The sequence below is a fragment of the Sebastes fasciatus genome, chromosome 13 (genome assembly GCF_043250625.1).
Source record: "Sebastes fasciatus isolate fSebFas1 chromosome 13, fSebFas1.pri, whole genome shotgun sequence".
NCBI lineage: Eukaryota > Metazoa > Chordata > Actinopteri > Perciformes > Sebastidae > Sebastes > Sebastes fasciatus.
Window position 1 is genome coordinate 3,685,642 of NC_133807.1, and position 24,062 is coordinate 3,709,703.

Here is a 24,062-nt window from a genome sequence, read left to right on the forward strand (position 1 = left end):
ATTTACTCAATTACTGTACTTAAATACAATGATTTGAGCTGCTCATACTTTACTTTAAGTCGCAACCAGCAGCCGGATTGACAAAAATGGCGGACATAGCAAAAAAAAAAAAAAAAGCAAATATATATAGCAAGGTGAAACGTCAAGCGGACAAAGCGCGTATCAAAATGAGAGTGAATCTGGTGTTGGCTTACACCCGCTGGCGAGCACCCTAACCCTTGTTGAGCCGGGGAGGAATGCTGTGTTTACAAACCGCAACCGACAAATCCTTACTCATTGTGCCTTTAAAGCTGAAGTAGGCGAGATTGGAGCAAATATGATAAAAAAAAGTCATGTTCCTCTGTGTCCTCTGGTGCCAATCTGCAAGATTTCACAGACTGGAGGAAAACAAGCAGTTAGAGCTGATCTGGGATATGCTGTCCAGCTGCCCTCTATGAGAGCTGGCTGTCAATCACACGCGAACTCCAACCAAACGGTCAAACTAGGCAGCGCTGATCAAATATGAATCAATATTCTGTTACGTTTATGCCTATTTCTCTCCTCAAATGTTTTCAGAATCATCTTGTAGTGCACGGTTTAGCTGTAAAATGAGAAAGTTTGTGACCGGCAGCCATGTTGAGATCAGGAGCACAGCCAATAGGAACGCTTTCTCTCTCAAATGACCTGTTATTGGTCAAAGTCTCCCGTCACGGGCTAGATTTTCTAAAGCCTGAAAACAGAGCCATGAGGAGGAGCAGAAGTCTAGTTATCTCTCAGAACACTTGAAATTACAATATGCTGAAAGGCTATTATGGAATTTTTGCCCAATGATGCCAAAAATATACTGCCTACTGAAGCTTTAATTATTTCCATGTTATGCTACTTTACATTTCTACGACACTACATGCCAGAGGAAGATATTGTATCCACTACAGTACATTTATTTAACCTTTCAAGATTTAAATGTTACATAGAATCATACGATTAGTTTATAAAAATTTGAGTTTAATCTAGTAGGTTAAACTACCCAACAGAGTATGAAGTAAAATTAGCCGGTTAAAATGAGTTCCATTTAGCTCGAACCAGATTTCGAGGTATTGTCCACCTGAAGTCTGAGCAATTACTTTGGTTAGAACCGAGTTATCATATAGCTGATAAATTCAAAGCTCCAAAAGTAAAACCCAAATTATAATAAACCGTAGTTTTCCTTGAAGTCAATTGGTAGACTTTTTCATTTCATACACCAGCCATTTGTACCACACATACACACACACACACACACACACACACACACACACACACACACACACACACACACATTACAAACACCTTAAAATTGCTCTATTTAAAAAAATAAAAAAGAGCATGAGGGGTACTGCAGTGTGCATTTGCACGCATGTTAACAAAAACTCCATGCAAATGTATTTCAAATGAGCTTTGGCACAGTGTTTCAGTAATCCATATATTTCATTAGCCCGGGCGACCTACATTCCCATAGTTTGGATTAGAAGAGCCTGAGCTTCTGCTGCTGCTCTCGTAGTCTGAGCCGCGTAGTGGTTGACGTTGTTTCTGGTGTAAATGGAGCTCACCCTGTGGCACCTCTTGGCCCTCATCGCAACGAGCGGGAGGTCTCATGGGTGAAAAGGACAGGACCTTCTGAAGAGGCCATGGATGGGGCTAATGTTCCCTCCAGGTTTGTGTGTCAAGGTGCTTTCACATCTAACCTGTTTGGTTCGTTTAAAAGTATAACTCGGGTCCGTTTGCCCGGTTGGTACGGTTCCTTTCGGGCTGGCGTGAAAGCTGTCGATCGAACTCTGGAGTGGACCAAACAACCAAACCTGAAAAGGTGGTCTCGGTCCGCTTCCGAGTGGACTCTGGTGCAGTTCATTTGTGGTGAAAAATCAAACAAATCAACCAGAGTATTTCATGATAGCAGATTTATTAGCAGATAATCTGCTAATAAATCCATCTGCTGATCGTGAAATCTGTTTTGTATTATAATTCATCTGTATTTAAAGGTACTGTTTGTAAGTCCTAACAAGTATAAATCATTGCGGGTCGGTGTCCCATGCGCGCTCGCGTGTGGCTACGCTGTTCAGACTCAGACTCCTACACAAACTACACGGAAGCACCAAAACCGCAAAGTTATATCTAGTGAAGCCAGTCTGTTAAACACTGTTAACTCTTCCTGCTTCAGCCCCCCAGACCGCGGCCAGAAGACACAGGGGAGACCATAGCTTTGGTCTCCAGGGCCGGAGTCTCTGCTCCTCTGCCTGCTTGCCTTCACTCTCAAGCCGCGCTCGTTCTCACTCGCTCTCTTGCTCCACTCTCGCATGCATGCGCGCACACTGCACACTGCACACTGCAGAAGAGTTAGTTTAGCTCTGAGAATATCTAGTGAATGTACAGTGGACGTTTGTGCAGAAATAACTGCTGCAGCTCCTCCAGACCAACAGAGGTTTCCTGTGTCTTGTTTCCTGCTGCTGAGTGATTAGACAGGGCTCCGGAGCGAGAAACGTTATCGTCTCCGACCGGGGCTGCTGTGTCTCCCCTGTTCCTTCTGACCGCGGTCGGGAGGCTGAAGCAGGACAACCACAGTATCAGGAGCTCAGCTAACATTACTGCCAAGCAGCTGAAATATAGAGTGATATTGTGCTTTTAGCTGACGTGTGTCGCCTCACTGTTTTGAGTGATGCTTGTTCATGTCTATGTAGAGCGAGCACAAGCGCAAGCAACATGACGCTGATTTTCGTTGACTTGACAGCCACAGGTGTCGCTGTTAACAAGCAGTTTCTGATTCTTACACAGAGTCCCTTTAAGGCCATGTATAGAAGCACATCAGCGCAGGTATTTCCCCTGGTTAATAGGTCAAAAACTGTTAAAACTGCTGTGCTTGCATCCGACTCCGTGTACTTTGTCAGTTCATTAACTCCATTAAAAAGTGTGTGACAGCGATCCAACAGTAATATGCCTCATGTGCATGTCCCCGAAGTTCCGAAGAGTAAAACTATGGAAGCAGTTGTATAATGTGGTCAAGTCTGAGAAAAATAAACGTGATGACTTCACTACGACATCATCAGGTTGGTGTTGCAAACTAGGGGAGCGGAGTTTGAAAGATGTGGGTATTAGCAGGCAGGGAAGGTTTAATGAAAGATGCCCTCAAGTTGAATTAAGGGAATCCGGCGTTAATTATCAACTACAAGTCAGGATTTGCCTCTGCTGCTTTGATTTGAACCCTTTGAGGTCTAAGATCTCGATTTTTACATCACCTTTTATGGTACTTGCATATCACATGATACCCATGTGTTTCATACCAAAATGTGCAGCACACTCTCAGCTCTCTGTTCATGTCGCTGTCATCTGTCCTAGAGCCCTGTGTAAACACGTAATATGGCCTTAAAGCTGAAATATTTTAATCTGATTTTTTAAATTCTTCATATCCTTTGTGAAAACACACCTTTAATTATGTGGACCAACTGTTTTGGTGTTTGAAATGGGTTTACCAAAGTCGTATGTTAACAAAAGTAGTGTAATTTATGAATATATTTGTAGATAAATGTATATTAAATGTCTAAAATGAAATTTTGAAAAAGCGTTTTTTTGGGTAGAAATATTGTCTGTCACTCTACTTTCTCCACAGAGGGACTCAGAGATCAGAATAATGACTTCATACTTCATATTGACCTTCACGGAATGTGTGCGAATGAAAATTGAGCATTACAACATTCTCTTTTCAAACCAAATATTTATTAAAAATGTAAATTATTTCACCTGTTCAAAAATATTAACACTCTTATCAACATGGGAGTGGACAAATATGCTTACATTATGCAAATGTATGTATATATTATAATTGGAAAAAAAAAATTAACATTCTTTTGTCTGTCCCCAGACGGAGCAGATACCTGCTGCCTTCAGGTGGCTTAAAGAGAGTCACCAGTAAAGGAAAGGCCTTCTGTACAGCAGTAAGGCAAATGTTGATATTTACATGTTGAAAAGAACCCTTCTCAGCACCTGCAAGCTTTTATAGCAATAGCTATTATTATTATATATATATATATATATATATATAGTTATATATATATATATATATATATATATAATTATATATTATAGCCAGAACTACGAGCCCAGACTCGGTTGGAGTACGCAGAGTCTCCTCACGACATGACGTCATCAGACCCGTTACATAGAATGTAACTGTTTATCATAAGTTGGTGCCTATGGTGCTAGTATTTATTCAAATATTCAACGGTTTCTGGACAATTATGAAGCACCTACAATCATTATCATCTCCAACTTTAGCCAACGAGAAGCCTATTTTGAGAAAACAATGCATCTGGATTTTGGAAATCTCTTAAAGGTCCCATATTATGCCCATTTTCAGGTTCATACTTGTATTTTGTGTTTTTACAAGAACATGTTTACATGCTGTAATGTTAAAAAAACAACTTTATTTTCCTCATACTGTCTGCTTGAATATACCTGTATTACCCTCTGTCTGAAATGCTAGGTTTTAGTGCATTTCAACAGAATTGCAACGGAATTGCATTGCTAGGCAACAGTTTGGGTCTATATTGACCTCCTGTCAGCTGATGTCATTCACATCCACTGCAACAGGAAATAAACTGGGACCCATTTAGAATGTTTATGTTTAAAACCGTGTAATGATCTAAATATTGTATAATTGTGACATCACAAATGGACAGAAATCCTAACGGCTTGTTTCAAACGCACAATTTCTGAAAACGAGTTGCGTGTGTTTCTCCGTATACTGAGTGTTTCGATACTTTCACAGTATTTATACAGCACTAAAACTCTTTTATAATATAACAGATGTGAAAATCTTACTTTTTACAATATGGGACCTTTAAGGGAGTATTACATTGTAAGAGCAAAGCACCAGACTGGTCCTCGCCAAGATGAAAGCCACCTGCCATGGTCAGAGTTCGATAAAGAAATGATGTTGTGAAATAATGGTCTATGACTCATATTTTCTTCTAAATCAAAGGAAGAGATGTTATAAAGGTAAAAATGTGCCTTCAGTTTGAAGTCTAGCTCATTTTCACGGTGGCTCATCAAATAATGGACTTTAACAGCTGTGTGGCAATTTGTAAGTAACACTGAAAAGGATTACTTTAATGATTATTTTGACAGTGAACTTATCTCAGGGAAAAAAGTGAAAATGAAAGCTGTGGATGTCAAAAATGATGGATAGAACTGTTTAGGCAGAAAAGGCATTGCAAACATTACTTTAGTTCTCAGTATCAGAAGGTATGTAACCTAACTGTATATAGGGATGCACAGATACCACTTTCTTTCAGACCAAGTACACCAAGTATACTTAGATTTGAGTACTCACGGATACCGAGTACTGATACGAGTACTATTCTGTGCCAAAAGACCCTCGTTAACAGCCAGCTGGAGGGTGTGAGCAACACATGGCAGGCTGGGGAGTCTTGCATACGAGGCGGTGCGCCGTGACCGGCTCTAGGTCGACTTGGAAAGGCTCGGGGCGAAGGTGTTTCCCGAGGCCGTGGACAAAGTGCTCATTGCACCCTCTCTCCCCGCCGGGGAGGAACGGGGGTCCCCTGCTCCCGGTGCGACTTTTGACTGAGGACAGTCCGCCCCAACCGCATCATGTCCACAGGGCGGGGCTCAGCCCACGTAAAAGGCGCCAGGGGTCTGCGGTGATTTCTGCAACCGACCCGTCTTGAAACACGGACCAAGGAGTCTAACGCATGCACAAGAAAGAGGGTGCAAGCAAAACCCTGTGGCTCAATGAAAGTGAGGGCCGAGGCACGCCGGCTGAAGTGGGATCCCGGCCCCGCGGGTTGGGGCGCACCACCTGCCCGTCTCACCCGCACCGTCAGGGAGGTGGAGCGTGAGCGCGTGCGATAGGATCCGAAAGATGCTGACGAGAGGTTAATGTCACGCTGCCGTAAAGTGGTATCTGAGCCGTTTTGCGAGTACGAGTACCTGAGCACAGTATGGGACCCGATACTGTCATCGGTGTCGGTGCATCCCTAACTGTATATCAGTTTTTGCTATTCAGGATGTGTAAACTTTGAACCTCAAAACCACAGAACCTTCTAATTCCAAGGTCACAACATGTCAGTAACACTCTATATGTGCTGAGGGTTTGTAGGTGACTTTTTTCAGCTGCAGCCAGTTCCCCCTTCTTTGAACTGAAGATCCCTCAATGTGACCTCACTTCATCTAGATATGATAAATAACTAGAACACACTGCTAAACACCAGACTGAATCCAGGATGCAACGTGCGACATCACCAAAAGGTGTTTTAACGGTGATTCCGGGTGCTTTAGAGAGGATTTTCCCTGTAAAGATTAACTGTGATTGCTGTGTAATGCCTCCTGAGCCGAGTGAGTCAAATGCAGCTGGGAATTTTTAAAGCCTTCGGATATGGATGAAAAGCTCATAGTCTCTGTCAGACACAAGTTTCTCCGCATCTCGATTTAGAGAATGATGTGTCCCGTTCTGTTCTCAGCAAGTGATGAATTAAAGCCCAGAGCTGTCAGAGAAGGACAGTCCTGCTTGTATCAGAATGTTTGATGAGTGTTGTCTCCAAACTTCAGCCTGAAAACTCATCCGTCAGTGTCTCTTAAACACTGAGGATGGATTTATTCAGAAGCACATTTCATCCAAAGACAGATGGGTCATCTTACCTTGTGTCCTCCCGTGTTGAGCCTCAGAGGGGTCAGGTAGGGGTCAAAGATCATGTGACTGGTCTCGATGTCGATGGGCGACTGCCTCTTCCCTATGGCGCACAGGTTCCAGGCCGAGTGCACCAGACCCCAGAAGGACGGGACTGGTGGTGGTGGTGGTGGGACGAAGCAGAGAGAGAGACAGTAGCAGTAATTAGTGTGTGTGCTCCATAAAAACAGAGAGAAAGTGAGCAGATGAGCTTCATTATGAAGGGACAGGAGAAATGGGGAGTTTAGGGAGATTTGAATTTAAATATGGCTTCATTAAAATCGGACTAAAAAAGGAGCTTTCATTAAAATCTCCAGGTTATTATCTGCAAGTAGAACTACGGGAGACAAACTGACTTTAAAGTCTGTCTAAAAGTTCTCCCACTAGTTTTTATTGCTTTTAGTGGCTCCCGACCTTTCTGTCTTGTGTGTCTTTTCAATGGAGAAACTTGTGAGCCTCATCACAGTGAGGTCATAGGCAGGGTCTGAAATTAACTTTTTTCACTTCCTGCCACTCAGAAATTTTATCTGCCACTTTTGAAATCTTTGCACTAAATGAAGGAATAACATTTTAAATCTGATGTCATTCAGTGTTCGATATATTTGACATAAAAAACATTATATACACGGTAAATTACAGTGTTGGAATTACACAGTAGCTTCTGGGGGAGCCCTGTTTTTGGTGGGAGGGAGGGTACTGTAACACACTGTACTGTACTTTGTTATTGTCATCTATAGTGGTTATTTGCATAAAAACACACAATTCAAATAAGTATGATTATTTAAATATTTGCTTTGATTAAAAAAAAAATCTTGGTAAGTTGTTATGAAGTTAAACAGGTCATAATTCTCTCTCTATTATCTATTTTATATTGATGTGAAAACATTTCCTACAAACAACTGGATTTATTCAAGTTTCTCACCGAAAACATTACATTACAGTTGAACACATCATGATAACGTTGTAATTTACCTTCGCCCAAAGGTCATTTTGCTGAGCAGACCGTGAACGTCTCATAATAATAACTGAATGGCACCTCCATTAACGTTAGTATCTCCGCTAAATATCCAAGCAGGACTGTGCTGCCCACCAGCTGCTAACAGCTAACGTTACTAACTCTCCTCCTGCTGATGTTTGTTGTTCACAGTAATGCGTTATCAGGGAAAAATAGGGTGCGCCCCCTCAGGTTTAGTAGCACCACCGTAGCTGATGTTATTTACATACACTGCAACAGGAAATAAACTGGGACACATTTAGAATGTTTATGTTTAAAACCGTGTAATGGTCGAAATATTGTATATTTGTGACACCACAAATGGACAGAAATCCTAACGGCTTGTTTCAAACACACAATTTCTGAATACGGGCTGTGTGTATTTCTCTGTATATTGAGCATTTTGATAGTTTAACAGTATTTATATATCACTTAAACCTGCTTTATAATATAAAAGACCTGAAAATCTCCCTTTTTACAATATGGGACCTTTAATAAACAAAAGGCTTACAAAACTGAAAATCCTAAATGAGTCCAATGGCAGGCAGGTAACATCAGGCTGGTAACTGGCAAACAGGTAGCAGGTTAACAAAACTCCAAACAGCAAAGAAGACGAAGACGAACCGACAAAACACAAGAGACAGCACAAAGACTAAAAACACGAAGAAAGGAGGGAGATAACGAGGAGGGACAGGTGACAGCAGGGCTGACGAGGAACAGGTCCAACTAACTAAAGCAATCACACAGGCGGGGAACAAACAAAGGCAGGACGTAAAACAAGACAAGATACAAGAGGAAAGGACTTTCAAACTAAAACAGGAAATATTAAACGAATGAAACAAGGAATATAGCAGAAAACCCAAAACCTAAAAACCAAAATCCTCTGGATAAATCAGAGGCAGCCAAAAGGATAGAATGCAGAATATAGAGTCTCAACCAAACGTCCAGCGGCCTCTGGGCACCGAGCCAAACCATCACTGCAACAGAGATGGTGAGGTGCTGAGCTGAGCTGAAGCCAGACTGTAGACATTAAAATGTGAGAGGATTCATTTATACGTATGAGGCCTCGCACACATTTAATAGTGTGAATGTTGATTCAGCATTAAAACGAAAAGTTAGTAAATAAAATAGCTGAATATTCCAAGCTCCAAGGAAGAGCGCCGTCGTCGATCCCGACTTTTGTAGCGGCCAAACGGCGGTACTGCAACTTCCGTGTCCGTCAAGTGATGCCATTGGACCCAAAAATACAAAACTTACATTGGGAAAAAGACGTCTGTAACTCAGCGGATAATTTTTTTTGAGGTGAATCAACTTCCCAGTACGAACACTCTAATAGCCCTTATTTAAAAAATTAAGTTTTTAAAGTTGTAAAATGAACTAATAACTGAATCCAGAGTTATTTTCCTCGGCATAATGAACGTGAATCAGACCCACGAGACTGCGTCGCCCTGCGCACTCATGTGAAATATCCAGGTTCTGCCAGCCAGCTTCCTGCTAGCTGTATGTGGCTGTAATAATGGATATATTGGCTGTAATTCATCACTTTTATTGTCTTATAATACACCCATGGGCTGTACGCTGTAAAGCCTGTGCCGTGAATGTATTCATGCATTCCGTAAATGTAAAGTACGTTAATTAACATCCCCGTTCCCAAACAACCTTACGATTGATTATTAAATTACCATCGCAGCGCTGCTGTCTCCTAAACAAACACTAGCTGCTGCGGTTAGTAGGCTAGGCTACTACTTACACTTACACTGTACTACTGCGTGTCTTCTCTGTCTCATCTCTATCCATCCCCCCCCCCCCCCTCCCCCACCCCCTCTTCCCTCATTAAAATGCGAGAGTAGGACCCTGGAAGAAGACCGTCCTGCCCTACACCTATCCTAAACCTAACTATTTAATTTGAATGCCTAAACCTAACTATTCAATTTCAATGCCTAAACCTAACTATTCAATTTCAATGCCTAAACCTAACTATTCAATTTCAATGCCAAGACCTAACTATCTCTATCCTAAGAGCGGTCCTAACCCTAACCCTGAACTTAACCATAACCACTACTTGCCTAACCCTAACCTTAACTATAACCATCACTTGCCTTACCCTTACCCTTACCCTAACCCATAACCCTAACCAAACCCCACCATTAACCACTGACCCATAAATCAGCTTTTTTTCCCAGTTGGGTACACAGCTTTTGCTGGTCTTTAGTCTGAAATACGTCCTCGAAGGTGGCCTAAGTCAGGAACACACACACACACACACACACACACACACACACAGATGAGAGGGCTTATCACCAGCTAAACTGTCATAATGCTTGTCAGAGACGGCTTAACGACAACTCGCAGTGTAAAACAGCTGTCATTATGATTAAACAAACTCATCAGCGGTAGTCAGGGTGCTCAGCTGAGACGCAGCTAAATGAGGAACACGTTGAAATGATGGATGTGAACCTCAAACTTATTTAATAGGATTTTCTTTAACACACGTGGGGCTCTTTTCTAGCTGCATGCTGTTTTTTGCACGAGGCCCAAGACGCAACCCTTTACTTCCTCTTCTTCACTGTGTCCTCACATCTCTCCCTCTCACTGTCCGTCTCTCCATCTCTATCCCTCTCTTTCTCTCTTGCTCCATCCTTTTCATCCAGGCACTATTCAGTGGAGCAATGAAATGACAGATGTGGCAGCCCTGACCTGCAGAGTGCAATCCTAACCCCTGCTCGGCACACAGCCACATGTCAACCCGCTGTTATATCGCCCAGCTGTGTGTGTGTGTGTGTGTGTGTGTGTGTGTGTGTGTGTGTGTGTGTGTGTGTGTGTGTATGTGTGTGTGTGTGAGAGACAGACAGAAACTGTATGTCAGGAAGTGGATATTTGTAGAAACAAACCATTTGGGGCTAAAAAACAGAGAAAATCTGAATATGTATCCGTTCATAAACGTATGATTTTGTGTGTGAAATAGGAAACGTGAGATTAAGCCAGCATGTGTGTGTGAGAGTGTGCCTAAAGGCCGCTGCAGTCTGCGATAACAGCAATCTTGAAGGTTCGTTGGATGTCACACTGAGTGAGACTGGTCTGACGATACATCACTGTAAGTGACAAACATTTTTTTCCACTTTCTTTTTTAGAAATTCTTGCTTTAAAGGGACTCTATGTAAATCAGAAATGCTTGTTAACAGCAACACCTGTGGCCGTTAAGTCAACAAAAGTCAGCGTCCTGTTGCTCGCGCTTGTGCTCGCTCTACATAGACAAGAACGAGCATCGCTCAAAACAGTGAGGAGACACACGTCAGCTAAAAGCACAATATCACTCTATATTTCAGCTGCATGGCAGTAATGTTAGCTGACCAGACGAAGGTCTCTCCATGAATCACTGCTGATCCTAGTGTTGGCTTTTCCTGCCTCAGCCTCCCGACCGCGGCCGGAGGGAACAGGTGAGACACCGGAGTTTTGGTCGGAGACGATAACGTTTCTCTCTGTGGAGCCCCGTCACTTCACAAGACACGGGAAACCTCTGTTGGTCTGGAGGAGCTGCAGCAGTTATTTCTACACAAACGTCCACTGTACATTCACTAGATATTCTCAGAGCTAAACTAACTCTTCTGCAGTGTGTAGTGTGCGCGCATGCACGTGAGAGGTGGAGCGAAAGAGCGAGAACGAGCCTGGTGTGTGAGTGAAGGCAGGCAGAGGAGCAGAGTACAGCAGAGACTCCGGCCCTGGAGACCAAAGCTACGGTCTCCCCCGCGTCCTTCACTAGAGAGAACTACTTTTTGAAACTGAACATTGGTATTGAACGTATATCTTGAGGTATATGGAGTTGTCCAACGCGCATGTAATTACCGGGGATACTGAATATTCTGATTGGTTGATTAGATGTGGATTAGATGTGGATCGTGAATTGTGAGATTTTGGTCCTAAAATTCTGACACTGTCAGAATTTGGTCTCCAATGCTCTAAATCGGCCATCAGTGGACGTGTCCTCACAGTGTGATTTACATTAGGACCACAGTTTAGGATTTGATTACCGTAGATTTCAACTCATGTTTCTCCCTCAATTGCCATCTTTCATCTGGGACTGTTCAAAATTGCACAAAGTATCAGGGCCTTTAGTATCCATGTATAAAATGTGTCTGGGAGAGACAGACGGAGAGGGACTGAGAGAGGCAGGAGGGATGGAGGGATGGAGATAGTGGGAGGAAGCCCTGAGGATCAACCGGCCTTTTTAATATGAATAAATCTGACTGGGATCAAATGGGGGGGAAAAGAGAGAGAGAGATTTTTGCCCATTTTTAACGTTTTATAGGCTGTGTACCTTAACAAACTCCTCCTACAGATTTAATCAGAACGATTTGAAATTTGGTCAGGACCATCTTAAGACCTTAAGAATGACAAGGTATTGAAATGGTAAGTTTTCATTGAACGGCATGCCTGTAGCGTGGCGGCCATTTTGAGCCATTTGCCATGAAACAGGAAGTTGTTGTAACTCCACTGTACATTGTCCGATCTGCCCAAACTTTTTCAGGCATGATAAGGGTCCAGTCCTGTGGACATTTACATGTCCATATTGAGTCTCACTCATAGCGCCCCCAAATGGCAACAGGAAATGACATGTTTTCTATTTTTAATGTACTCCTCCTAGCAGGTTGACCAGATCCACCTCAAATATGAGGTGAGATTTTGTTTTTTTTTCACTCTTTTAAAGTCACCAGAATGCAGGAAACAAAGTCTCTGAAACTCAAATTTTTCTCTTTTTTTTTTAAGGTCTCAATGTTGGCAAGTATGCACCGATACGAGCTAGAGACATTAGAATATGATAAAATAGTAAGACATTGGAGAGAAGATGTGAATGAGTGAGGAGAAGAAAGAGCTCTCAGTGAGCTGCTGTTTGACTGGATTTGGAAGGTTGAACCACTATCAGGCAGCCAAGAGCGGAGGCCTGGTGGGTAGATGACCGATGGAGCAGAGCCGAGCAGTTGGCGGTGGATGGAAATCACGAGCTGGGATGGTGGTGTGAGGCTGGACTGTGTGTGTGTTGTTTTGGGGAAAATGCACTCACAAAATGAATGTTTCCCCGTGCGTGTCACACAGCGTGTTTCAGCTCGTCAAGTCAAATCAATTTGGAGTGACCCAGAACCTCTCAGAAAACAGTAGCCATTAAGTAGATTGGTTACTTGTAAACACATGACTTGTTGCCACTTTCAGAATTGATGTGTCACAGTAGGGGAACACGCGCCAGTCACAAAGACTCCAAATCCTCACATTAACCTTTCTTGTTCTTTATAAAAGCAATTTATCCCCCTGAAATGATTCCATTATCAGCTCCTGCTCCACTAGAAGCCATCATACAAGTCCCTTATCTGACATCCATTCTGTGTTACACACACATACACACACACACACACACACACACACACACACACACACACACACACACACACACACACACACACACACACACACACACACGCGCGCGCACACACACACACACACACACACACACACACACACACACACACACACACACACACACACACACACACACACACACACACAGACAGCCAGAAGCACGGGCCTCGTCTTTTACAAATTTGGGACATACTTTACTTTTATTTTATCTATATTCACGGCCTCTGTTGCTCTTTAAACCTTCCTAGAAGAGCTTCAGGCCTTTGACTTGATTTAGAGAGAATAAAGATCCTTTCCCTGGAGGCACCTTAAAATAATCATGGATTTCTTAAATGGGTTTTAGTCTATAATGTCACATCAGACAAGTTTAATTAAAGTACAATCTAATCTAATCTAATAGAAAAGAAGTTCAAGTTCAAAGGCTGCCTGTTGAGCAGATTTTGGAGTGGTTTTGCCATTCTCTGTGCATTGTGTATGTAAGTATTTTACTTATTACCAATTACTATTAATTTGTTTGTTGTAACAACATGCTGTTTTACGCAGGGGGCTTTTATACACCTTGTTTTTTTGTACGAATTCAACAAATGAGATCTAAAGTGTTAATTGGTGAGAAATGATGGCGGGTAGATTTTGTTACCTTCAGTCTTTGTGCTAAGCTAAGCTAACCAGATGCTGTACATAGCCTACATACTGTATATGTACAGCACTGAGACTGGTGTCGATCTTCTCATCTAACCCTCGGCAAGAAAGCAAATCCCAAAATGTTGACCCGTTCCTTTAAAGCTCCAGTCGTTTACGTTTCTAATGTGCTTTTCCATCTAATCAATAAGGTTATGAATAGTGTGAACGCTAGCGCTAGCTGAGTCAACGTTAGCTGTGCTAAGTTTGACTAAGTTTGCTAACTGAAACACAAGTGGGGTTGTATGTATACTCTCGCATTCTGAGTGGTAACATGACTGTTTTTGTCAATGGAGTCTGGTGGCTTCAGTTCCCTGTCAGAAAGTGCTGTGTGATGGCGAGGTCTGACGCAAGGCCTCGCCATCACACAGCACTTTCTGACTGAGAACTGACGCCGTTACATCGCCGTCTTCAAAGCCACCAGACTCCATTGACAAAAAAAGTAATTTTACCTCTCAGAACACAGGAGTTTCTGGTCTACCGCTGCATCAGTTAGTTAGTTTGTGTTATTGTGTGACTTTCTGATCTGAACTAACGTGGCGTCCACAGCTTCCTGCCGGTACTCCTGTATGCTTCTCCTAACTGGGAGCACGCCGACCCCCATCTCAGTTACTGTATGTTACGTTAATACACTGACTAAAAAGATGCATATATACTGTACATGTAGCAGCGTCATCATGCAGAAACCTACATCAGGTCATGATGTGGGAAAAGGTTTTTCAGAAGGACTTGGGAAAATAGCATTTTGACGGTAAAATATACGTAGGCCTACTTCAACCAAAATGTGAATGTTGGGATTTGAATATATACGGATTACCACTGGGAAGATACAGGATTATATAAAAACCTAAAAAAACAAATAATAATAATGGAGCAGTCCTTTAAGCCCAGGACAGACCAAAGATTTCCGATGAGACGGGTTGAAATTTGCAACTACTTGCAATGTGAAGGTTGTGAACGTTGTGAAACCTGCCAGTTTACACCAATGCGGCTAGAGTGTTCTTTCTATCCCGCCCTGAGCCCAGGTGCAAGCCTAATGTCCTCAGGCAGACAGTTCCAGACCCGAGGGGCCCTGATGGCAAAAGCCCGGTCACCGTTAGTCACCAGCCTTGACCTCGGGACAAGCAACAGCGAGGGTAGACCTGAAGATCTCAGGTTACGACTTAGAGCATAGGGAGTCAAAAGCTCAGTGATATAACTAGGGGCCAGAACATGTCGAACCTTAAAAGTTATTAAAATAATCTTAAAATCAATGCTGAATTTAACTGGCATCCGGTGAAGGGAGGCAAGACTTAAGGTGATATGGGACCTACGAGTGGTAGTTAAAATTCGAGCAGCAGCATTCTGCACTAGCTGAAGCCACTGAGGATTGACTAAGACACGGCAACGGTGCATTACTTGACCGGCTGACTTTGCTACAAGGTGATTGGCTGTTGAAACAGGTGATGTGCCTTACATTCTAAAACCAGCTACTGGCGACTTGACAAGCTGAGTAGGCTTTGGTCTTTTGGTATGGAGAGGGCTTTGAAACATTTATCTTCATCTACGGCCCTACAGTTGAGTAAGACTGTGTTCTGGCTGTTGTAAAAGGCTCTGTATGATATCTGTCACTGTGAGCAAGCATGCACTTTAAACACAGTGAATCTGCCAACCATTAGCAACCTACTAACCACGCATTAGACCAGCTCAAGGCTTAAGAGGCTATTACCCGTTCTGACCCATATTCACACATTTAACCTAGATGTGCGCAGAGACACATGTATGAGCAGTACATACACATAACCTGCAATGCATCAACGCATGGAAATTTCATTTGTTTAAAGGTACTGTTTGTGACTTCTTACACGTATCAATCATTGCGGGTCGGTGTCCCATGCAGGTGAAATATAGAGTGATATTGTGGTTTTAGCTTACGTGTGTCACCTCACTGTGTTGACCGATGCTCGTTCATGTCTATGTAGAGCGAGCACAAGCGCGAGCAACAGGACGCTGACTTTCATTGACTTAACGGCCACAGGTGTCGCTGTTAACAAGCAATTTCTGATTCTTACAAACAGTCCCTTTAAACGGAGAGCATAGATTATGTTGTAAATGGGGTTTCATCTAAAGCTGTACATTACTGACACAGCTGAATCATGCAGCTACAGTAGCAGGATGTCCAGTATGGACTTTATATCACAGGCTATTATTTCTGATGGGATGTTGATGTCATTGCCACAGCTCCAGAAATCTGCAGATCCTGTGTTGTGTGGGTGGATAATAAGATTACAAGATTGTGTTACTCCATTAAGAAAGACTGAAAGGACTACAGCAGTAAGTGGACAAGACTTTCAAGGGAGAAATATTAGTTAACATCTCAAGGATGCCATTTCCTCTAGGAACCGGTGGTGGGGGTTGCTGCTGGAGCAAGTGACAGTAGCACTTTTGCCCTGGGTACCATCTGTCAGGTAGGGGTGTAAGAAAATATCAATAGTATCGCAGTATTATTTTTTGTGATACTGTATCGATTCTCCAAAACGCTGTATCGGTTTTTATTTAACCTCTTCTGACGGCCCACTATTCTGCCTTTCATGAATGAGTTTCTTTGCGCACCAAAATGTTGGTCCGCTTGTAAATGCTGCCGTGTGAACACAAACCAAACTCGAGGCAATATGCAGCATTGTAACAATTTGGTCCCTGATTCAGACCAGAGCAAACAAAGTACAAGTGTGAAAACGCCCTGATGCCGGGATCAGACTACACGATACACAGACTGCCTGTACTACGACACGGCCGTCGTAGGGGATCCGCAACGATAAATGAGTGTTGTGTGCGAAAATCGATCCTCTTATCTCGTGTAGTGTGTCATAGTACATGACAACCGACGCCACGTCTGGGACGCCCCACGACACCCCGAGGAAAAGTCTAGCCGGTCCGAACTTTTCGTCTCGACACGCCTAGTGTGACATCTCGAACGACGCATTCCTTTGCGTTGATCAATCAGGTGCTCTCTCCGGCGCGCAGTCGCAGTCATGTCACTTGGTAATAAACAAGCATGGCGATAAAAGGAAGAGGGATGCCGAGTTTGCTGCTGTCAGGTGAGACAACCAAACTGACGAAAAATTCATTGAGTTGTAGCAACTATACCCCCTACTGCCTATTTGACGTTTTCGTCGAGGGAGTACCATGACGGAGTCAAAAAAGACAAATGTTGGCGAGAAATAGCGGAAGCACCTCATCGTGGAATACGACATGCCGTGGTCGTGGTCATACGTGTAGTCTCACCAGCCACCCGACCAAGACACTGCAAGAGTTTATGGCGCTGTGATCGTTAGATCTGACATGGTGACCATCGTCAAAGACAAAACTATCGTGTAGTCTGATCCCGGCATAAGACGTGATGCTGAGCCCGGATGACGGATCACTGGTTGAGTTTGATTTTGTGGTCCCATTGTACAGTGTATTATAATGTGCTTCTGATTTACATTTTGTCTTTGTCCTTTTCCAGGACTTTCCACTGAATTATGAAAAAAAAATGCATTTATTGAATTGCAAACAATAAACATTTGTATGCTACATGCCCTAATGAATGCTCAGTAGTCTTTGATTTGGAGCACTGATGAAACTGTTTCGAGGCGATTGTTTGGTTTTGCAAGAAGAGTTAGAGGTTTTGTGAACGCAGTTTGAAAACTGGGTTTGAGAAAAGGGTGGAAGGTTTCAAGAAATGTGTCTTATAGCAATTGTGAAAAACTGTAATAATAATAATAATAATGCGGGCCAAATAAAATGACTCGGAGCTTTCAAACAATGATGTAACACCACTGTAACCCTTCCCCTCTGCTGTCTCTGTCTCTTTCCTCTGTTCATCTCTATCCCCCTTACACCAGAGAGACACAACACAGCAAGAGACAAGAAGAGAGACAGTATATCCATACAGTATATATTGACATGTACAGTGTATGTATATCCTGGTTGTCTGAGGACAGCTTTGTAAATTTAGCATAAAATAATATTTAGATTTAAATCTTACTCACATTGCTTGGTTTACATTACACAGTATTGCTACACGTTGCATCTGTTCTTCTTCAGCCTTCAGCAGTCTGTGAGAGCTTGACCTGAATTCGTTTAGCTCAACAGCTCTTTAGCATCTTAGCGGTGACGGTGGTGACTTTAATTAACTTTTTTTTTGCCATTGCTTCAGCACAGTTTTGAAAACAGGACTGATTTTTTCAATACATACTACACACAACTGACACAACCACACACACATGTAGCAGAACAACTCAGATCTTTTGCAAAATGAAACACTTCATCCAAAACATCTGTAAAAAAACAAAAAACAAATTGTCAGCGTGTGGCACACACATTGTTCATAGGATGTGATTCTGTCGGAATTAGTTTCACTCTGCTGTGCTCAATCTGAAACACTTTGAACTTCTCTACTTTTCTAATCATATAGTCTGGGTTTAACTGTTTCAGAGAGATTGTTAGAGTAAAGTATATGAATATACTGATCAAACACAACACACAAGAGTGTGTTGTACTGCACACTGATGAAAATATTTATTTCTCTTTACATTGTAAAAATCAGCCAGTACATCCGTGCATTTCCAATAGGGGGGTAAGAAAATATCGAAAATATTGCGATATTACGTTTTGTGATACTGTATCGATTCTCAAAAACACTATCGATTTTTAATTAATAGTGGCAGGATTAAAGTGTCAGTAGGCAGTATATTTTTGGCATCATTGGGCAAAAATTCCATGATAACCTTTTCAGCATATTGTAATTCAAGTGTTCTGAGAGAAAACTAGACTTCTGCTCCTCCTCATGGCTCTGTTTTCAGGCTTTAGAACATCTAGCCCGTGACGGGAGACTTTGACCAATCACAGGTCATTTCAGATAGAGAGCGTTCGTATTGGCTGTGCTCCAGTCATGTGACCGGAACATGGCATTCCTTCAACAGATTTTACAATGGCTGACAAACTTTCTCATTTTACAGCTAAACCGTGCACTACAAGATGATTCTGTAAACATTTGGGGAGAGAAATATGCATTAACGTAACAGAATATTGATTCATATTCGATCAGCGCTGCCTAGTTTGACCGTTTGGTCGGAGTTTGCGAGTGATTGACAGTCGGCTCTCATAGACGGCAGATGGACAGCAGACCTCAGATCAGCTCTTACTGCTTGTTTTCCTTCGCTCTGTGAAATCTTGCAGATGCCGTTAGGAGCACCGGACTTCAACTTTTTTTAATCATATTTGCTCCAATCTCGCCAACTTCAGCTTTGACTTTTGGTCTCACACAGGACATGAATGGCGGTCCTGAGTGAAAGGTCCACCACCCTTTAGCGTACTTCTTTCTCTCTCTGAATACTGCGTCCGTTGCTCAGAACTGGACTCACACTCAATAGAATGCTATCAGACCCCATCAGAGGTTAACAGACTATCACTGAATCTTTTGCTTCATTTCAGTCATGTCAGGCTCATGTAGTATGTGGTGTGTCGTCTCTGGTGATTTTACGTTTCTTTCTGTGACGTCTTGAAGCAATCAGTAATCATTTCAGACTCTTTAAAACTTTACATTCTCTACAGCCGACAGCGGAGCACGATCTGATCGTCGGCCCTGTCCCAAGAACATCCTGCCCTTCCCTCTTTTCTCCCCTCACACTGTTCACAGTTTGTTTATTCCTGGCTAGGAGGCACAGGGTGTGTGTGTGTGTGTGTGTGCGTGTGTGTAGGTGTGAGAAGCAGGTGTAGTTGATTGCATCTCTGACCCAGGTGTGCGTGTTCAGCGTGAACATGACCCAGAAAGTTCCTCTGATTTGTCTGTGACATGAGTTATGATTAAAGAAACACACACACACACACCAACTCTTTCTCCTACTGTACAAAATGATGTTCTCATACAACTAAACTGCATCCTCAGTTACATTTGGACGGAAGCATAGTTCCTCCTGGATTACTGTCGCAGTTTTAAACACGTGGTTAACAAAACTACTTGGCTAGGTTTAGTAAACCATCGCGGTTTAGGCTGACTTTACTGTCTGTCAGAGGCTGTAGCAGGTTCAGTTTTAGATCTAGAGTGAAGCTACAGATATCATATGAAACTAGACAACCTAAGGAATCCACCGGTACCAACCATGTCATGCTAGCATGTCGGAAAAGAGGCTCAATAACGCTCCAAACTTGCGCTAAATTTTTGCTAGGAAAAACTGGCATGGCCATTTTCAAAGGGGTCCCTTGACCTCTGACCTCCAGATATGTGAATGAAAATGGGTTCTATGGGTACCCACGGGTCTCCCCTTTACAGACATGCCCACTTAAAATGGTGTGTTTGAATATTTCTGCATACTGGGGTCCCTAAACTGTCTTGGAATTACATAAATTGGGCATCAACTGTATTCATGTGTGATGATGTTTGTCCACATAGTAGCCATTTCATTGTAGTGAGACCATTTTTTCTAATTTGACCTCACTGTATAAAATGACCTGTGGTGACCTCTAAGATAATCACAGCCTCATGAAACTCTACAGCCACAAACTACAGACCTAGAGCGTTCAGAGGATGGATGGCTTTCCTAGCTAGATTGACAATAAGGGGGTTTCTGAGCAGTTTACACAACAGAAGTGCTCGCCATCCAATCGCTGAAAAATGCAATCCTTGCAGAAATCTCCAAATGTCAAAAGTTTTTAATCCCAAATCACAGCATTACTTTTTCTATGGTGTTCCTCAAGGTCTTGGTGTCTTAATGTGGTATTTTGGAGGGATTATTGATATTTTTTATCAATTTTCGAGTGGTAAAAAAACTGTTAAATTTAGCACCAAATCTGTGTAACAAATGGTACCAACCCAAAAATTGCTGCAAGAACTTATGAGACATAACGGAGCATGGGGATGACCATTATATACTTCTATCATAATGTTCTAATCCCTTATACACTTTTACAATTCATGTTAAATAATTAATTAGTTAATTGATTTGTTTTTATTTCTGATTTCTGATTAGAACAACTTGACACACAGCGCTGAGCTGCATCTCAAATTAATCCTCAGGTTCCAGCTTTCAGATGATGTACACCTCTTCTATGTGACATCTACTGTTGACCTGCTATCTCCCCCTAAAGACACCCTGTACCCCGATTAAGAAGACTAAAACGGGTCTATTGTGGGTCTCAGAGGGTTAAAGGTGCTCTATATGATATTCATTGTATATTGGTAGAATTTCAATTTCTTTTATTCTTATTTTATTTTAACATTTTTTAACGTTTAAACACAAATACAAGAATAGAAACACTGTACACATCTCAGCAAACACAGTTGGATTTAGAGAGTATGTGTCCTTACAGAACAAACAATAGAAACTAGCAGGGCACTCGGAGAGAGTGCAGACCTCCGCCGAGGCCAAAAATTGCTTTTTTCTTCCTCGGCCCATGCTACACACTTCCACCATGTTTCATGAAAATCGGGGCTGGTAGTTTTTCCATATTCCATAAACAAACAAACTGCACCGAAAACATGACCTCTTTGATGGAGGTAAAAATAAAATAAGCCTTCAGCATATACCGTGAGGAAAAAGAAAATTCAGCTGCATCCTGTTTTGTGTTTCCGTCTGGCCACAGCACCTCATCACCATCACAGCCAATGTTCTCCCTGGCCAACACTGTAATCACTGTGGTTATATATCTCCCAGTCTCATACATACTGTATATGAAACATACTTTCCGTTTGCAATACTACTACTAGTACTACAGTACTGTATTGATGCAGTACTACAATACTGTAATGAGAGTAGATTACCTTCCCTACTGTGAACCTGCTTACAGTAAATTTGGTTGAACTCTCTGCTCAGCTCAGCCTCCCTCATTGTTGGACCACGGTCAACCAAATTGGCCCGAATCTCATCAGAGATGATGGCTCTTCTTCTTCCTCGCCGTCTTCTTCCTCCTCCCTGTCTGCCTTTTTCTCTCTCGCTCTCATATGTCTCATCCATTGCTCCAAAACACAAGAGCTCACCCTGTGGCATGGTATGGAATTATTTTTATTTACCTAGAATGGCCGTATTAAAGAATGCTTCAACATGTAAACAAATATTGACCTATACTTGGTAAATGGACTTGCATTTATACAGCGCTTTTCTAGTCTTCCGACCACTCAAAGCGCTTTACATTACATGTGAGCATTCACCCATTCACACATACATTCATACACTGATGGCAGAGGCTGCTAAGGTGCCAACTCTGCCCATCAGGATCTTATCTAAATACTCATTCACACACCGATGGCTATGCCATCAGGAGCAATTTGGGGTTAAAGCAGCAGTAGGCCAGATTGGAGCAAATATGATTAAAAAAAGTAATTTTTATAAAACGGTCGCTATATCCTGACAGTAGTACATGAAACAGGTAACCTGAGAAAAATCATGTTCCTCTGTGTCCTCCGGTGCTCCTAACGGCATCTGCAAGATTTCACAGACCGGAGGAGAACAAGCAGTAAGAGCTGATCTGAGGTCTGCTGTCCAGCTGCCGTCTATGAGAGCCGGCTGTCAATCACTCGCGAACTCTGACCGAACGGTCAAACTAGGCAGCGCTGATCAAATATGAATCAATATTATGTTACGTTAATGCCTATTTCTCTCTTTCAGAATCATCTTGTAGTGCACGGTTTAGCTGTAAAATGAGAAAGTTTGTGACGCTGCCGCCATTATGAAATCTGGTGAAGGAACGCCAAGTTCTGGTCACATGACCGGAGCACAGCCAATAGGAACGCTTTCTCTATGAAATGACCTGTGATTGTTCAAAGTCTCCCGTCACTGGCTAGATTTTCTAAAGCCTGAAAACAGAGCCATGAGGAGGAGCAGAAGTCTAGTTATCTCTCAGAACACTTGAATTACAATATGCTGAAAGGTTATTATGGAATTTTTGCCCAATGATGCCAAAAATATACTGACTACTGAAACTTTAAGGCCATGACACACCAAGCAGATGGTTGGCTATCGGACAGTTTGGGGCCGTCTGTCGGTCTAGTGTTTGCGTCTAGTCTTGCTCAAGGACACATCGACATGTCACCCAGAGCAGCCGGGGATCGAACCATCGACCTTCCAATTAGTGGACAACCTGCTCTACCCACTAAGCCACAGCAATATGTCAGGAACTGACTATAATTTGAATCAATAAAAAGTTTAAATGACTGTAGTGATATGTCCATTATTACTTTGAAGTTGTAGTAGATTGCTGAGCAGGGCTTTCATTTTATTTATTTTTTTATGTATAGAAATTAGGACTTAGTACGCGACTTATTTGTTGCTCTAAACTTTGTTAATTAAAGAACCTTTGTTTAAATCTGATCTATTCCCAGATTACCAGAGAAATCCACCAGGACTCAGCTCGAAGGATTATGTTTTCCAGTTTTCCAGACAGCAGTCTGAAAAATGGCAGCGAAAACTGGGGCAAGCTGCTACCTTTTGAACCAATGAGTGTGACTGTCAACAGTGCAGACAGGCACCAGGGAACGGCAGGTTTGCTCCTAAAGTTTCTCTGAATGTAGGCCGAATAAAGCGGATAAACCATTGGTTCAGCTCAGGGACCCCATTCTTTAGAGTGACAGTCGCTCTGGGAGCCAGGCTCCCAAAAACTATACTGGGGCTGTTGGCATGGAAACGCATGTCAAAACAGATCAGTGACGCATTTCTGTTTTCATACTTCTGATATAAACATACAGTATATATGATAGTGTTTATTACAGTTTTTCTCATTCGCTTTGGCTCAATTCTTGAATGAGAATAATTTTTTTTCAAAACAATATATTTAAATCTCTGAACAATTAGTTTGTCTATTAATTTCTCATTCATTCAGCAAATTGCACGTGTTTTGGCACACGTGTGCAACAGAGTGAGTCCGTTTTCCTTCATAAGTCATTCATTGTTAATTAACCAGCTTCCTTATTGAACTTAACATATACAGTACTCTAATATATTTTCCTAAACTTGTCTAAATATAATAATTAATACCTTTTATCTCTGTCATACAAAAATATATAAATTAAATACTGATATAATTATCCTTATCAAAATATAAATTCATCATCAGTCAAGAATACCAATTCATTACTCATAATGTATCTTAATCAAAATACAAATTCATTACTTACATATTTATCTTAATCCTATTGACTAGTTGTTATCTTTTCGTATATGCGCATATTATTATTTATAATACACAATACGCACGCATGTAATACAATATGCAATAAATATATACAATACACATACGTTGACAAAACATTTTGCACATACATTCAGTATC

The 24,062-nt window shown here is 42.0% G+C and overlaps 1 protein-coding gene across 2 annotated transcripts in view; it reads right to left on the reverse strand.

Moving 5' to 3' along the window:
- Positions 1-24,062, reverse strand: part of LOC141781503 (carbonic anhydrase-related protein 10-like) — a 106,934-nt gene that overhangs the window by 52,381 nt on the left and 30,491 nt on the right. For both annotated transcript variants that reach the window (XM_074657326.1, XM_074657328.1), the window contains exon 3: positions 6,667-6,809. In XM_074657326.1, the coding sequence (XP_074513427.1) occupies positions 6,667-6,809 (143 nt within the window). The remainder of the gene's footprint in view (positions 1-6,666; positions 6,810-24,062) is intronic.